The sequence below is a fragment of the Miniopterus natalensis genome, chromosome 11 (assembly GCF_054644295.1).
Source record: "Miniopterus natalensis isolate mMinNat1 chromosome 11, mMinNat1.hap1, whole genome shotgun sequence".
NCBI lineage: Eukaryota > Metazoa > Chordata > Mammalia > Chiroptera > Miniopteridae > Miniopterus > Miniopterus natalensis.
Genome location: NC_142091.1, coordinates 65950636 through 65967152, shown reverse-complemented (window position 1 = coordinate 65967152; position 16517 = coordinate 65950636). Strand labels below are relative to the sequence as shown.

Sequence of the window (16517 nt, the reverse complement as noted above, 5' to 3'; positions counted from 1 at the left end):
TTAGCACCCTTTAGAAGTAACTACAAAACTGGGGAGTGGGTGGGAGGGCCTGACCCAGCTCCCTTTCCTGGTGGAAAACAGAATATTGTGGAGCTTAGGGAGAGTCCTGGCCCGCCTGCCCCGATTTCAGGGTGCCAGGGCAGGGCTGCCTTTGCCCAGCTTCTTACAGCAGCCCCCAGGAATCTGGGCAGAGCCCGGCTGAGGGTGGGGCTTCCTTTTTGTTCCAGGCCGTCACTGCCCTGGCTCTGGGCAATCAACACGGGCAGCAGCTGACAATTTCACTTTTCCTAAATTTCCTGGGTTTGGGTTCCCACAAGTCCCCCCCAGCGACTACTCCTACAACAAAGTGACTGGCACTGCCTGGTGTGCACCAGCCCCAACAAGGCCCTTTAGTCGGATCATCTTGCTCAACTTCCACAACAGCCCCATGAGGCTGGATTCATATCCTCATTTGTCCCTTAGGGCCCAGGGGCCCAGAGAGGCTAAGAGGCTGCAGAGGTGGCCAGCAGACCAGGCCCAGGGCTGAGACCCCAACTCAGGCCCTTCGTCTGAGTCCAGCTGAGCTTTGGGGTCTTGGTTTCTCAGAACATTTCATCAACACAGTCCCTGTCCTCACCCAGGGACTCAGGCCAGCCTCCATCTGAGCAACTGATTTAGGAAGGGACCTGTGACTATTCCAGGGTGACCCATCCACTGTGCATGGCAGAAACATCTTGCTTTTACTGGGCCAAGCAGGTACTAGTAAGGGAGGGGGAAGTGGCCCAAAGTGAAAGGGACTGGGGACGAGAAAGGGTTTCTAATCCCAGCTCTGCTGCTGACAGCCTCTGGGCCCAGGCAAGCCATTCTCTGGCCTCTATTTATTTCTCTATAAAAAGGAACAAAGTCCTACTTCTTAAAGATGTTATAAGGATTAGGTGGTATATAAGTGTTATTATTTAACAATTATAATTATTATTATAAATAATATAACAATTATTATAAACATTAGTACTTAACAATCACTAATGTAGGAGTTGTTCTAAACTCTTATTGACTATTAACTCATTTAATTTCTCACAATAACCTTATAAGGTACACTCTATTATTTCCATTTTATAGACAAAGAGGCACAGAGAGGTGAAGTAACTTGCTCAGGATCACAGAGCCAACAGGGAGCAGAGCCAGGATTCGAACCATGGCAGTCTGTATGGAATCCGTGCTCTTAACCTGTGCTTGCTTCTGCTCACTGTGTGAACCTGTGGTGCAGTACAGGGGTTCGGGAAGTGGGGGCTCAGGAGCCATGCCACCTGGCTCACATCCCAGCTCTCCACCTTCTGGTTGTGTGACCTCAGATAAGTTACTTCCCTTCCCTGTGCTTCAACTTCCTCCCCTATAAAATGTGGATAGTAATGCAGTGAGGATTCTATGAGGTAACAGAATAGTTGTGTCACACAGCCTGGCACATAGCAGATTGGGAGCCCTGGGTTCCCAGCTCTGACCCTTACTTGTTACGTGACTCTTGGCAAGTCTCTTTCCCCTTGCCACGCCTCCATTTACCCAAGGATATAGTGACTGGGCCAACAGATCAGATCGGTGTTTCTGAACCCTGGCTGCCTGGGGAACCACCTGGGGAGCTTTGTAAAAACCACAATGCTCCAGGCCCCACCCACACCAATAGAGTCAGATCCCTTGGGGTGGGTCCCGGGCCCTGGTATTTGCAAAAACACATAGGGTGCATCCAGGGGGCCTCTAAAGTCTGGCCAGCCTGAGATTCTCAGACTTAAACAAGGAGGAAGCAGGAGAAGGCAAGAGGAGTAGCAGGCGGTCCCTGGAGCCCTGGGGTGGGGTGCAGAAGGCAGAAATGCGGTGGGTGGGCTGGGCCTCAAGACTTTGCCCTGTGGCGCAGTGCCCACTGGATGTGGACCATGTCCCAGGAAGTAGGGAGCCTGGGCCTAGTCAGGGTCAAGGAGGATGGGTCCCATGTTGGGAGGGCATGGGGAGTGTGTGCACACCACTGAAAAGCCAGACCGTAGCCCCAAAATAGGGGTACAGTCCATTGCCTCCCAGTAGGAGGAGAGACAGACAGCTCCAGGCTAAATCTGAGGTGGCTGAAGGGTGGATCATCCTTGCTTCCCTCACCCTCTGAGAGAAGAAGGCCTAGCCCCCTAGGGCCACAGTGACACATGTGGCCCTCCATCCCCATCCTAGTGTGGTTCTGTTTTATTCAAATAAAGCAGCTGTCATGGGCCTGAGTCCAAACTTGCTAGCTCTGGCAGCTGCTGGGAGGGGAAGTGAGCCAAGGGCGACACACTCACTGATGGGAGTGGCATTGCTGTGCTACTTGGGGCCATGTGCTCAGCTTCCCTTCCACCATAGGGTGTCCATGAGAGATCAGTGCAGCAAGCCTGGTAGGCTTCCTGGAGGAGACTGCAAGTAGACTTGGAATGGGTCTTATCATCTTGGGTTTCTTTCCTCCTGCTTCAAAATAGTGAGAGGAGGGGCTTCCATGCTGTGGTCCTCTCACCATGTGCAGCATTTAGGACCAAAGCTCTCAGTGTTCACTCAGAAGCTGTGTGAACCTGAGAAGGGATGGAAGCTCTTTGGACCTCGTTTCTCCATCTGTGAAGCAGGAATAGAACAGTTCCTACCTTGAAGAGCTGTTGTGGGATTAAGACAGCTGATATATGCAATATTCTTAGGCCTGTGAGAATGAACAAGAGGTGTATCTGGTGCCTTCCTCCTCAGTACACTTGCCCAACCCATCTAGGCAGTGCCAGGTACACAGCAGGCACCTCATCAACCCGACAACCTGTCATTCCTGGCTCTTTCCTACATCTCTCTGAACTGGGGAGGAAAGGGACTATAGCTTACATTTTGCTGAAAAGGCCAATGGAGAATGTAAGAGGCTTTCTCAAGGTCAGGGCCGAGGGAAGGGGCCTGGTTGCGATAGCAAGCCTCTCCATCCCCCAGTGTTCTCCAGACAACAGCACTTTGTTTGGGGAGGGAGAGAAAAATCCTTCTGGAACCCCCTGTAGAGGTCAGCAGCAGGACCTGGGCGGAGACTGGCGGTCAGCTGGAAAAGTGACCAGCAGCATTGGGGCTGAAGACTTGTGGGGGCAGCCCTGCCTGCAGCCTGGCCCTCCCCTCTAAAGCGGGCTGGGGCAGGGGAAGCAGAGGGTTCCTTACGCAGGACAAAAATGAAACTGCTCCTGTCGGCCAGGATCCACACCCCGAAGCCCAGGATCACTCCGCCCAGGATCTGGAAGAAGAAGGGGGCAGTTAATGGGCAGACGGAGAGCAGGTGGGAGAGAGAGCCCCGCACAGCTGCCCTATACCCCAGGCCAGGGGGATATAGGGGAGCCACCTCCCTCCTTGCCCAACCCAGGCATGTCAAAGTGGCCTCAGGCCCCGAACCCCAAGTCCCAGTGAACGCGAGCAATCCAGACAGCAGCACCATTGTGGGGAGTCCCTTCTGCCTCCACTCTCCCCACCCCATGACCATGTGTGGTCGAACTGAGCCTACTGGCCCTGAGGGGCACAGCTTCCTGCCAGGTATGCCCTCCTACTTACCTCCTAGCCCTTTCCTGTGCTCAGTGCTCATCCCCTCCGTTCCAGTCCTGCTGGGTTTTAGCTTAGAAAGCCAGTCTCAGGGGAGAGGAAAGCCACTGAGACCCTGGGGAGAGGAAGGGGGCACCCTCATCTGGGGGTTCCTCAGACTGTATACAGCCTGCTGGAAGGGGGGCTTTATAGGATCTGGCAGTTAGGTCCCCAAAGGCTGCTGAACCCCTGCCCTCCCCACTCCAAACCTCATGGCACAGCTGGGCAAGGGCCAGCGATCAGGCCCAAGGTCTGTTCCTGTCACTGCAGACCCAGGAGGCAGAGCCCCTGCCCCACCCACCTCCACGGCAGTCACAGGGCGGGGCAGGAGGCAGAGAACTACCCTTCCAAAGAGGGAATGAGAGGCAGGGCAGAAAATTCCCTCTGGGCAAATATAATCCCAGAGTAAAATCCTGGACTGCTAGGCTAAACTCCTCTGCTCTCCAGGAGAAACCCAAGGGAAGTCCCTGGTGCAGCCCTTTCAGTTTCTCTGCATGTCCTATGACTGCATCCTAACCGGCAGGTATGGCTGGATCAGCCTCGAGGTCAGCCAGAAAGGAGGCTGGGCCAGGTGGCTGACCAGAGTGGGGGAGGCACCATGGTACCCCCTTTCTCCGAGAACCAAGACTGGGGCCCTGGGACATACCCCACATTAACCACCCCCAGCCCTGCCAGAATCTCCCCCCAGGGCTCAGCCAGGAGCTGGGACCCTGACAGCTGCCTTTCTTCCCCCAGAAGCCTGGTACCAGTTGCCTCAGGATTTTTCTGCATGTGAGAAAAGCTGATGGGGTGATTTTATGAGGAGTCTGGGGTCAGGAAGGAGTGTAGGCAAAACCTACACGTGTGCACATGTGCATTTGTGAGCAAACATGGCAGACAGAGTGATTTTTCCAAACTACAAGTCCGATCAAATAACTGCTTCCTACTGTGCATGAAACAAAGATCAGAATCAGTCTGGGAAGCTTGCAGGACTGTGCCCTGGAGCGGCGCACTCCGCCCCACTCCCCCACTGGACTTAAGTTCCTGCTGCTGTGGCTCCTCTCCCCAGCCATGCAGAACTCCAGGAAGCTTTTGCTGACTGCCCTGACAAGGTCAAGTGCCTTATTATCTGGTCTCCTAGGGGCTGCATCCTTCATTCCCAGCACCTACAACTGCGATTTCACCATCCATCTGAGTGTTTGATTGGAGCCCACCACAGCCTGGACATAAGCCCCATGAGTGCAGGAGCCAAGGCTCTTCTGCTGGTAAGCGTGTACCTTCCTCCCTCCCCCTCCAGGGTCTGAATACAAAGAGGTGTCAAATGCACATATGTTGGGTGAGTGAGCAGCAAACACACACTGTCGCCTCTAACTCTCTCCTTTCCCTCTCATCCTCTGTATAAAAGCTTCCCTCCCCCAGCCGCACTCCCTACCACATCCTGAGGGGCCATTCTGAGCCCCAGCACATAAGGAGTTAATGCCTAACTCCCGCCAGCCCCCTGGAGCAGCTGGGAGGGAGCCAAGCCCCCAAGACCAGCCCCACGAGCTCTGGCCAGAGAGAAGATTTTCCAGTCTCTGGCTCTACCGGGCAGCCTAATAGAACAGGAAAGGACACCTTGGCCAAAACCACCAACCCCGCTGCTTTTCTCCACAAGTCTCTATGCCTCCCTCCCACTGCATGGGGGCAGAGGGGGTTTCTACAAGCCCTGTCACCATCTAGGACATAGCTAGACCCCTCTCCCCTGTCCCTAGAGCCCCTAGAGACAGAGCCACAGCACTCCCATCCCATGTCCCCTACTGGCCCTGGAAGCCAGGCCTCAGCCTGGGAGCCTCCTGCCTGCCAGGGAAGGCTTGGCTCTGGCTGCTTGGGCAGCTGTGCTCCAGAGACCCGGGCCAGCCAAGAGGGACCTGACTGCCAAAGTGGGGAAGCCCAGGTGCCCAGGCCCTGCCTGGGGTGGCTTCCAGGCCTGGCTGCCATCAGTGGAGAGCCAGAGCCACAGCAGGGACTCAGCATGATCCTCCAGGAGGGAGGTGGGGCCAGAGCTAGGGTGGATGAACAGCAGGGTGGGTAGCACCAGGGTGGTCCATGTGCATCTGTGTGTGCATGTGTGCACATGTGTGTGCTTGCATGCACCAGGAACTCACTTGTAAGTTCACTTGTAAGTATCTGTGTGGTGGGTTAAACCTATGAGGAGGGATTTAGAATGATTCTTTACTTTCTAAACTTTCCGTTATCCTGTGTCATTTGTAATGTAAAACAATTTTTTCCCCACAAGTAATTCATGTCTATTGTAGAAAATTTGAAACATGCAGAGGCATAAAGAATAAACCCCAAATTCCCAGGAATCCCAACATTAACATTTGGAGGTATTTTTTTCTCCTCTTAAAAATATTCAGGTATGGCCCAGCCAGTATTGCTCAGTGGTTGAACATCGAACCTATGATCGAGGAGATCTCAGTTCGATTCCTGGTCAGGGCACACGCCCCGGTTTCAGTCTCGATCCCCAGCAGGGGGCGTATAGGAGGCAGCTGATCAATGACTTTTTTTTTTTTTTAAATATATCTTTATTGATTTCAGAGAGAGGAAAGGAGAGGGAGAGAGAGAGACAGAAACATCAATGATGAGAGAGTCATTGATCAAGCCCACAACCTGGGCATGTGCCCTGACCGGGAATCGAACCCGGATCGCCTGGATCCTAGGTCGATGCTCAACCACTGAGCCACGCCTGGCCGGGCATCAATGACTTTCATCATTGATGTTTCCATCTCTCTTTCCCTTTCTCTTCCTCTCTCTGAAATCAATAAAGACTTATTTAAAAATATATATTCATGTATGTGTACAATTTTTAAAAATAAAATTGGATCATAATAAACATCCCATTGCAGAACCTGTTTCTTTTAACAGCATCGGGTGAACCAACATGGAGAGGCTATAAGCCCCAGCACCACTCTGGGGCTATGAAGGCCCCTCTAGGCCACCCTCACCCTCACCCCACCAGAGACACACTCTCACACATGCACACTCACACATTCTCTTCCTTGCACACACACCTACTCATACACTCTCACACACGTGCACACACTCACACACACACACATTCCATCATCCTGGCAACTCCAAGGCAGGAGGAGTCAGTGAGCACCAGGCCAGTGAGAAGAGTCAAGGCCCCCAGGAAAACCAGGTCCGATGTGCATAGAGCTTACATCTGGGTGTCCCCCTGGCTCAGGGCACATCCTCCACAATGCAGGTGGGAGTGTGGCAGGGGCAGTTGAGACCCAGAACTGTAGCAGGCAAGTTCTCAGAGGGGCAAAGGAAGGTAGGAGGGGGCAGGGTCAGGACAGGACAAGAAAGATTCCAGAGACTCCCCACCAGCAAATCCCCAATGACAAGAGTTTAAGAGATGCCTAGAGGGCTTTCCTTCCCCCACACCGGCTCTAGCCCTGGCAGCCTGGCCTCAGTGCTCCAGGAGAGGGGAAGGCTGGGCAAGGAGTCCAGTGCTCTATGTGGAGCAGCTGGGAATGCCAGGAATCTCCTCACCACCTGACCAGGTTCCATTTGAAATGGTTTGCCCTCAGCCCCCATCAACCAACCACACCCCACAACCGTTCCCAGGCCTGGCATCTCTGGAGATCTCAGGCTGGGATGCACCAGGCACAAGAGTCTCTCTGTTGGAGACAGTCAAGTAGCGCTGGCCATACTTACAAAGAAGAGCAAGTTGAAGAGGAAGAGGAAGTATTTGGTGACTTTGATACAGGCTGACCCCATCCTGCTGGCCCTGGAGCTCCCTGTGGAGAAAAAAGGCAGGTAGGTCAGTGTAGGATGGGCTGGGCAGGGCAGGGGAGGAGAGAGAACCAATGCTGATGGGCACCCACCATCTGCTGGCCCCAAATCCTCACAACAAGCCCATGAAGTAGGTACTAATATGAGGTCCCACTTTACAGCACCTTGAGGCCCAGAGAGGTTAGATGACTGGCCCAAAGCCACACAGATGGAAAGTGTGGTCTTATGGGTAGTCTCGGGTTCTTGCTGCTTGGCAGTCAGGGTCTGGGTGAGCTACTCTACTGGGGCCAGGCCTGGAGGGAAATTATACAGGAGAACTTCAGGGTCCAAGACTTGCCCAGACAGGCTCATGGAAGTCAGGAGACCAGGAAGTTAGTGAGTGACTGCTGGAGACCCAGAGGTAAGACCTGTGACTTGTTCCACACATTTTCAGATCCCCTCTGGGGCTAGGGGGCTGGGGTGATGGGGGCTGCTGTGAGGAGGAAGAGAGTTTTCTGGCTTCTCAGAAAATGAACTTAGTGCTCCCTCCACCTTCTCATTACAAAGGAAACAAATATGCATTGTGAAACATCCAACAAAAACAGAAAAACACAAATTCAACAGAAATGTTTATCTCGCCCCAGAGATAAAAACTGTTATCATTTTAGCAGCTATACCTCCAGCTCAGGGGTGTATGACAAGTGGTTTTACACAGAATGGTGCTCATGCTATACAGAGTGAATTCCTGACTGCTTTTTTCATTCTACAATATACCATCTCTTTATGTGGATAAAATGTTCCTCTACAGCATAATTTTACACGTTGCATAGGTATTCATCAATACTTATTAACATTTTGGGGGGGGTCATAGACTCTCCCAGAAAACTCATGTTTCTGAACAACACAAACCACACTTGAGAATGCCGTGACCCTTTACACAGAAGGACCCCAGGCCAGGGCAGGACTGGGGAGGAAGAGGGAATCTGGGAGCTGGCTGCCCTTTGCGCCCTCCCCAAGGCCAGACAACCCAGGAGTGGCAACAGTCAGCTCTCAGGCCCTGAGGGGAAAGGGAACCAGCGCCAGGCAGCTAGGTCCAGGACAGCTGGCCAGGGACAGCTGCGAGGGTAGAGCCAGGCTGGGGGCGGGGAAAGCAGGCACCAGATGCAGTCATGTTCCCACTGCCCTATGAAGGGTGGGGGGAAAACACAGAACAGAGAGAATGGGGGCCCTGAGGACCCAGGTGTGGGGTTCACCCCCTCCTATCCCTTGCAGGGTAAAGGGCAGTGCTCAGTCATGGGAATCTCCCCTGTCCCTCACCCTTCTTTGGACATAATAACAATCTTCTATTATCCTTGCCAAGTGGAGGCTCAGCTTCAACTTTATATACTTCCATTGACAGGGGAAGGGGAGGGAGTGCTCAGAGCCTCCCAAGGGGTCCAGTTCAGTTTTCTAACATCCCTGTCATATATGTTTTTATTGATTTTAGAGAGAGAAGAAGGGAGAGGGAGAGAAAGATAGAAACATCAATGAGAGAGAAACATCAATCGGCTGCCTCCTGCACATCCCCTACAGGGGATCGACCCCGCAACCCTGACCAGAATCAAACCTGTGACCTCCTGGTATACATGGGTCAATGCTCAACCACTGAGCCACACCGGCTAGGCCTAACATTCCTGTCTTTAGCTGCCTTTCTGTGGGTCAGATTTGGGCACATGAAGCAAAGCCACCCAAAGAAGAAAAAAGGCTACCTGGTTGGTAGTGAGCACCCCATCACAAGTGTCATGGAAGCAAAGTCTGAATAAAGATTTATAGGGGGATTCAAATGCTACCTGGGAAAATTAGACTAACTGGCTCTTCCAAGCCACCAGGGTCCCAGGTCTGGGTCCGAGAAATGCAAAGAGAGCGGTAACTCAGGAACCATGAAAGTCCAGACTCAGCAACTCTGCCTGGGACCTCACCCCACCCCCTGATCCAGAGGGGAGAAAACAGGCACTGCCACCCCCATGTCAGGAGATCCAGAGATCTGAGAGTAAGGCCTGCAGGGGGCTGGACCACATACAGGAGAGCTACTGTTTTCCTCTGTCCCCTCCCAGCACAGCGCCTGACACACCACAGGCACTTCATAAACTCGCAGGGAACAAACAGCCAGAGAGGAAAGATCCTCCCAGGGAGGGAGGCATGCTTTTCTCTCGTCCCAAGATCCTGCCTGCCTGCCTGTGTTTCCTCCCAGTAAATGACACGTGTTGCCCACCCCAAGGGCTGACACAGTCGGCATTTCACCAGAACTTTCCAGTAACCGCGTCCCAGCGCTGAGGGGCCCAGAGGCCCGAGCGGCGGTGCCAGTTGGTTCTTGTGAAACTGGAGAAGTGTGGAAACAGCCCGTTCGTTGGCAACTGCAGCGGCCTCAACAGCCTGGGAAGGGAGTTTGTACACTTTCCGGCTCCCAGATCCTCCCCTAGGGCCAGGTGTCCAGGGCAGCCTCGCAGGGTCGGGGTGTCCAGGATGGGGCGGCCTTTAGACAGTGAATACCAGGCCTGCCGAGTAAGGAGGGGAGCTGCCTGGGAACAGCCATGGGCCTTGGTCATCCCTTTTAACCCTCACAACCCGCCCGGAAGGTGGGGAGGCTATTCCTATGGGAGGGGGGCGGTGCTCAGGCAGGTGCAGTAACTTGCCCAAGTCCCACAGCTCCTTAAGCAGCCCAAGATCTTTCCCCGTGAAATGCCGTCTGCAGGGAGTGGCTGTGACTGTATCTGGGGACAGCTGGGATTCCGTTGACCAAGCAGTGGTGAAGACCAAGGTGACTGCTCAAAGGACCTCTGGTTTGGCGGGCAAAGAGGCAGGACTGCTGGGCTGGCATCCCCGATACTCCAGCCCCTGGGCCCTTCACTGGTCTCTTAGTCACTCGCACAAATTGTACCAGGCGCTGGACAAAGCCTTTCAACATTCTATGAGCAAACTAAGGCGAAGAGGGGTAAGGGCGCTTGTCTGGGCACCAGCGTGTGGACGGCCAAGGACAGAAACCAGGCCGCTGAGCCCTTGGGCCGCCCCCTCCTCTCCAGGGGGCAGCTGGATGGGCTCAAATGCTGGAGCAGGAGCCCAGCAGCCCCACGACTGGCAGGCAGCTTGGCCAGTGAGGGGCCAGCCCCAAGACTACCTGGGAATCACCTGAGGGAGGAAAAGGTGCTGAGAACCAGAGCCTGGGGTGGTGGCTCCTGGGCTTGTGGGCTAAGATCCAGAACACAGTCTTCCTGCCCTGGGAGCACAGACATTCCCCTTGGCAGCCACGGGGAGCGGGGGATGAATGCATTCTCCACACCTACACAAGATGGGCGGTTCCATGAAGGGCAGGGGGTCGGCCGAAGGTGGGGTGTGGCATCAACTTTAGGGAGCCATCACCACCATCAGGCCCCAAGGAGACCCCAAAGCTGGAGTCAGAGGGCTTGGGTTCCATTCTAGCTGTGCCTGCCCATGCTGAGGGGTCTGAGCCTCAGCCCCCTTATCTGCAAGACAGGCCTAAGGACTCAGGTAGGACAGGGCGTGGCCATCTAGGCAGCTAGTCCTGTGGATCAAATCCAACCCACCACCTATTTTTTATATGGCTTACCAGCTGAGAACAGATTTTACATTTTTAAATAGTTGGAAAAAAATAAAAGAAGAGTGTTTGTAACACTTGAAATTGAAATGTCAGTGTCCATACATAAAGCTGCGTTGGCACACAGCCACACGCCCTGGAGTATGTCTTGCCCGTGGCTGCTATGGCACAGCAAGCAGCTGCGCACACCACTGGCCCACAGAGCCTAAAACATTTACCGCGTGGCCCCTCGTGGAAAAAGTTTGCCGGCCCCGGTGTAGAGGAACAAATGGTGGTGGCACACGATCCCCAGACAAGGGTCCAAATCCTGGCTCTGCCAATGCATGGCCACAGGGAAGGGACTTCTGGGGCCTCATGCTCCTCACCTGTAGAGCGGGGCTCCCAACTGAACCCCCTGTTATAAAGACCACGGGGCCAGCACCTGGCAGTCAGGACTCCATGAGCAGGGCTGGGCTAAACATCTTTATAAGGACTTCTGGAAGAACTGGGGGTGAGCGTGTCATTAACGGACGAAATGAAACAGAGAACGCCTCCCAGTGCTATGCTCCCTGGTATATGCTTTCCGTAGACACTGGAGGGTCTGCCTATGCTTTCCTGGGAGGATGTCATGACAGCCACAGAACAAGCACATTTTATTTGGAAAATTCCAGAACAGTCACTGACAGCTGTGTGAGCAGTAGGAGAAAGAAGGTACCGATTTTATGTTATACTTTATAGCAGGCAAATTGACCATTTCTAAGCACCTATAATTTAAATTGACCAAATATATAATTTTATGCCAAATCAGTTTGTACAGTGAAATTATTACACTAATATATTATTAACTCCTACTCATCCTTCAGCACTCACCTCAGACATCCACCTCCTCCAGGAAACCTCCCACTCCAGCCAGCCCTGTCACCACTGCCACAGCCACCTGCTCCCCGGGGGCCAGCACACGTGTTGGCTAGGGGCACTTCCTCTCAGCTTCCTTCCAATAGCACTGGATTCTGAAGTCATTCCCAGAACAGGCTCTGGCATCAGACTGCCTAAGTTTGAATGTGACTCTATCACTTCCTAGCTGTGTGACTTTGGACAAAGAAATTAACCTCTCTGAGCCTCACCTTACTCATCTGTGAAAAGAGGAAAATGAAATCTATTGGACAGATTTGCCCAAAGATTAAATCAGATGATGTAGGTAAAGTGTCTGGCATGAGGTAGGCTTTCAATGAATGGGGGTTACTATTCTAACTCATAATGCTGTACAGTAATTTTCTGCTCACTTTTCTATCTCCCCTATGGGTTGTGGTACCTTGAGGGGAAAGACTATGTATTATTTATGAGAACAAAGTAGGCTCCCAGAAAATGTTGCCAACTGGAGCATGGGTGGAGAGAGGGCTGGAAGGATGGAGGAAGGGATGGGTGGATGGAGGGAGGGAGGGAGAGGTGAAGGGGAGGGGGAAAACTTCCACACAGAATACCAGGACTTTCAAGTACTCAGCCACCTGAAGGGGGCCTGAGATCCACTGCCCCTGGGTCAACTGAGACTGTTTTCAGACCTCTTTGGTCCTCACTCAAGGGATGAGGTGGAGTTCGTGTAGGGTGAGCACCCAGAGCCAGCTCTGAATGTCACCCACGGCCAAGGCTCCCTCAACCTTTCCCAGAGCCCCTGACACAGGGAAGGAGCTTCTGTCTCCCAGAGAACCCCTTCTATGTTGGCCCCTGTGAATTTGCTCCTGTAGAGTAGGAGGTTTGGTCTGTCCCTCAGCTGAGGATGGGGGAGGAGCTTTCCAGCCTGACCCTAGAGCCTAGATGTCCCGACCAAGCCTTGGGGAGACTGACTGGGGACTGCAGCACGGTACCTCAAGGCCCAGAGTTAGGAGGTGAAGGCTGAGGCCTGCTCTAATGGGTCACTCAGTAGGAAATCTAGCACAGGTGACTGTCCCCACCCTCCCACCCTTCCCTGCCCACCCCCACCTCCTCACCTGTCAAATGACAGGACCAGAGCAGCGTTTCCAGAGGGGTTCCTTAGAATCCAAGTCTTAGAAGACCTGCTGTTAAGAACAAAAAATTTTGCTGTTACCAAGTGTGTGAAGCAACATTTCTCCTCTCCGAGAGTCACCGTACATTAATTAGGCTGTTAAGGACTCAGCACAGTGGATAAACACCACTGACTTAAAATGATTGTACACTTAATAGCCCTTAATACCACGTGGAACAGATCTTAGGAAACACTCTTGAGGTCCTTTGGGGGCCGTTGCTCCAGGATTCTAAGTACTGCAGGATTCAGAGGAGGGGACGAGATGGCCTTTTGATGCACCAGCTGGCTTGGACTAGAGCACCTAAGAGCGCCAGTCAGGTCTCCCTCTGCCTCCTCCCCCTCCTCCCATAGCCCAATCCAGAGCCTGTCCTGGCCCCACGCCTCACCTCCCACCAGTACATTTCCCTGGCTGGTCACAGGTCACACTCCTGCCCTCCCCAGTCTGTTATCCACACCTCAGGAAGGGCTTTGAAAAATGCAAACCAGATCTTGGCGCTCCCCAATCCCGCAACCCTGCAATGGTGATGGAGCCGAGATGTTTCCTATAACATTCATGCTCTTAGGTGGCTGTCAGAGCCCTGCCTGGTGCACCCTGCCCCTCCTCTGTCCTCAGCACCTCCCCCTTCCCATATACACATTCATTCTTTAGGCCACAAAGGCCATTCTTTCCTGTTGTTCCAGTAGAGCAGGTCCTTGCACACCAAGACCTTTGACCTGCTGCTTCTTCCAAGATCACTCCTCCCCCAAAGCCCCAGGCTGGCTCCTTCCCTCCTTGCAGGCTGAGCTCCCTCCTCCCAGAAGCCTTCCCTGAAAGCCTGGTCTACTCAGCAGGCCTCCCTCCAGCTGCACATTAGAATCAAAATATGCCAATGCCCAGTCCCCATCAATGACCCACGAAGTCATCAGAATCTTGGGGAGGCTCCCCAGTGACCCTAAGGAGCAGCAGCTTTACACCTGGGCCTGTCGATGTCCTGCTCACTGCATTTATCCTATTGGCTCACTACTGCGTCCACAGTCCCCATGAGAGTATGGCTCCCTGAGGGGGAGCCTGAGTCTGTCTTATTCGCCAATGTCCCAGAGCAGTGCCCAGTACACAGCAAGTACTTGGTAAGTATCTGCAGGAAGCAGGAAAGGAAAGGGGACGGGGACAGTCTGGAGAGGTAAGGAAAGGTTTCTTAGAAAAGACAAGACAAACCAACTTTGATCCTGCAACTGGAGGTTTCTGGTCCTTAGAAATGACATTGCTGGTTTGGGGGGACGGGGTTGCTTCCCCCTAAGAGTGGATTTTAATCTCCTTTGGGTCAGAAAAGCCAATGGAAGCTGTGAACTCTCTCCCAAGAAAGATGCACACAGCTGGGCAGGCACATTCTGTCATCTGGTCGGGGGGAGGGGGGTCACTAGGCGCGGAAAGCCAGGGGATTCTTACTTCCCCACCTCCCATTGGTTTGGAGTAGTGGTCCCCGATCATGGCTGCACACTGGAATTACCCAGAGGGCTCTAAAACTTGCCGGTGCCTGGGCCCCCTCTCAGAGATGCTGATTTAATTGGTCCGGGGAACAGCTGGGGCATCAGGATTTTTTAAAGCTCTCCTGAGGACTCTAATGTGTGAGACCCACTGCCGAAGGCCCCATCCCCGGCATGGCCTGTTCCCTCTGCTGGGAGTGGGATGCAGGCCGGCCTGGGTCCCTTGTGCAGCAGGGCCCTGCAAGGGAGAATTCCCATGAAGCTCCTGGTGCCTCTGCTCCATCCTTGACTTCCTGGAGGCACATCCCTTCCCACCAAGTCATGAACCCCAGAGCAATGTCTGCTCTGCAGGTGAAGACCTTTGAGATCAGTGCATTTTTCAGAGGGGCCAGAGGGAGCAAGAGCCTGCAGGTCACATAGTAAAATCAGGGTTGAGCACGCAGTGGAGGACTTGGAGACTCTGGGTTCAGAGCTCCTCCCTCTCCACCTGCTCCCTGTACCAGCTCACAGAGTCACATAATGACCCTTGCTTCCCTCCCCTGGATCTGCCACATATCTGCCACATAACCTCAGGAGACACTACAGAGCTTCCTCCTTATCAGTGAATGGGAATACCAAACCTGCCCATGCCACACTGGTGTGAAGGTGACCTGCAATCATGCTAGCACCCAGGAGGGCTTAGTCTGGGCTGGCACCCTAGCCCACTCCTCCTCTCCCTGCCTCGAATGCCAAATCTGCCACATCTTACCAGCTATGTGGCCTTGGGCAACCACTTCACCACTGTGCCTCAGCTTTCCCACTTATAAAATGGGCTTAATAATGGGTCATGGTAAGACTTACATGAGTTCGTTCTGTCAAGTGCCTGACACCCAGTAAATTTCAAATAAATGCTACCAGTTATGATGATGATGATTACTATCCCAAAGTTGTTAGTTTCCACCAACAGTCTGAAGCCCTCTGAGGGCCTTGATCCAGGCTCCAGAATATGCCCAGCCTGGAGGGCTCCATGCCAGAGGGTGACCACCACTGCTCCGGGGCAAAGGGTTGGCAGTTCAGTTGAACAGGGCCAGGCTGAGCCTCCTAAGGAAGGAAGGCCTCTGCCCTCGGCAGGGGAGGGGCCTCTGTCTCTGAACCTCTGGGCTGTGCCTAGGGGCCTGTCTGAGGCCTGGAGGCCCAGCCAGTCTGGTGAGTTGGACAACTGATCCCATGGGAGCTCAGTCTGTGTCCTTGGGCAGAAAGTGGAGAGAGAGAGCCCGGCCTGGCCGCTCTGCTCTGGAAGCTCACCTGTCCACGGGCACGCCACCCAGCTCTCCATGCTCTGGACTTTGTCCTGATTGCCCATGAAAAGAGGCTGGTCACAGGTGGCTGTATTTGTTTTGCGTGTGACAGGTGATGTGTTTCCTTGAAAACACGGCTCACCCCAGGGCTGGCTTTTTCAGCTCTTCACTATCTTGGTTTTCAGTCTCTGGTTTTACTTTTTCTGTTATTTTTGTTAAAACAAAAAAGAAAAACAAAAGTAAAAAGCTGCTACTCTGGGTAACAGGAAACTCGTGAGGCCACAGGCACGATTAAGATCTCAAGTTTCCTCCAAGACCTGGGTTTGAATCCCAGCTCTGCTTCCTACTCGCTGTGCTGTGACCTTGAGCAAGGGAGCTATTAAACCTCTCTGAGCTCAGTATCTCATCTCTAACACAGTGGGGACTGAGATAAGGTGCATAGAGAGCTTTGGGGAAACTGTCAGTTGCTCAATACAAGTAAGCAAATCCCATACCACCGCCGTCGTTGTGGTTTGGAAGAAACATGTCCAGATCAGACCCTCCCAGGAATCATGGGATTTCAGAGCCCCAACGCCTCCTTTCTGTCTTAAGGATGCTGAACCCAAGGCTCCATGAGGAACGGCTCCTGCCTCACGATTTCACCAGCAGGGATAACAGGTTCCAATTCTCTTGAGGACTTAACAGGCTGAGCTGGGACTGACTCCTGGCATTTGGGGGAAGGAGGCCAAGGGTACCAGAGGAACGCAGGCAGCAGCCACCCCTGGCTAGACTGGCAGAGGAGGGACAGCACTTTATAGTTTGTATCATGCCATTCCCACTGTCCCTCTTTTTATCTCTCTAATACCCCACC

The 16517-nt window shown here is 53.3% G+C and overlaps 1 protein-coding gene across 2 annotated transcripts in view; it reads right to left on the bottom strand.

The window, feature by feature from the left end:
* CD82 (CD82 molecule) overlaps positions 1-16517 on the bottom strand; it is a 47454-nt gene that overhangs the window by 14516 nt on the left and 16421 nt on the right. The window contains exons 2-4 of one of the 2 annotated variants that reach the window (XM_016197662.2): positions 12871-12939; positions 7258-7340; positions 3166-3238 (exon numbers count right to left, since the gene is read on the bottom strand). In XM_016197662.2, coding sequence (XP_016053148.2) covers positions 3166-3238; positions 7258-7320 — 136 coding nt within the window. In that variant the 5' untranslated portion in view covers positions 7321-7340; positions 12871-12939. The remainder of the gene's footprint in view (positions 1-3165; positions 3239-7257; positions 7341-12870; positions 12940-16517) is intronic. The other variant, XM_016197663.2, reaches the window with a different exon arrangement.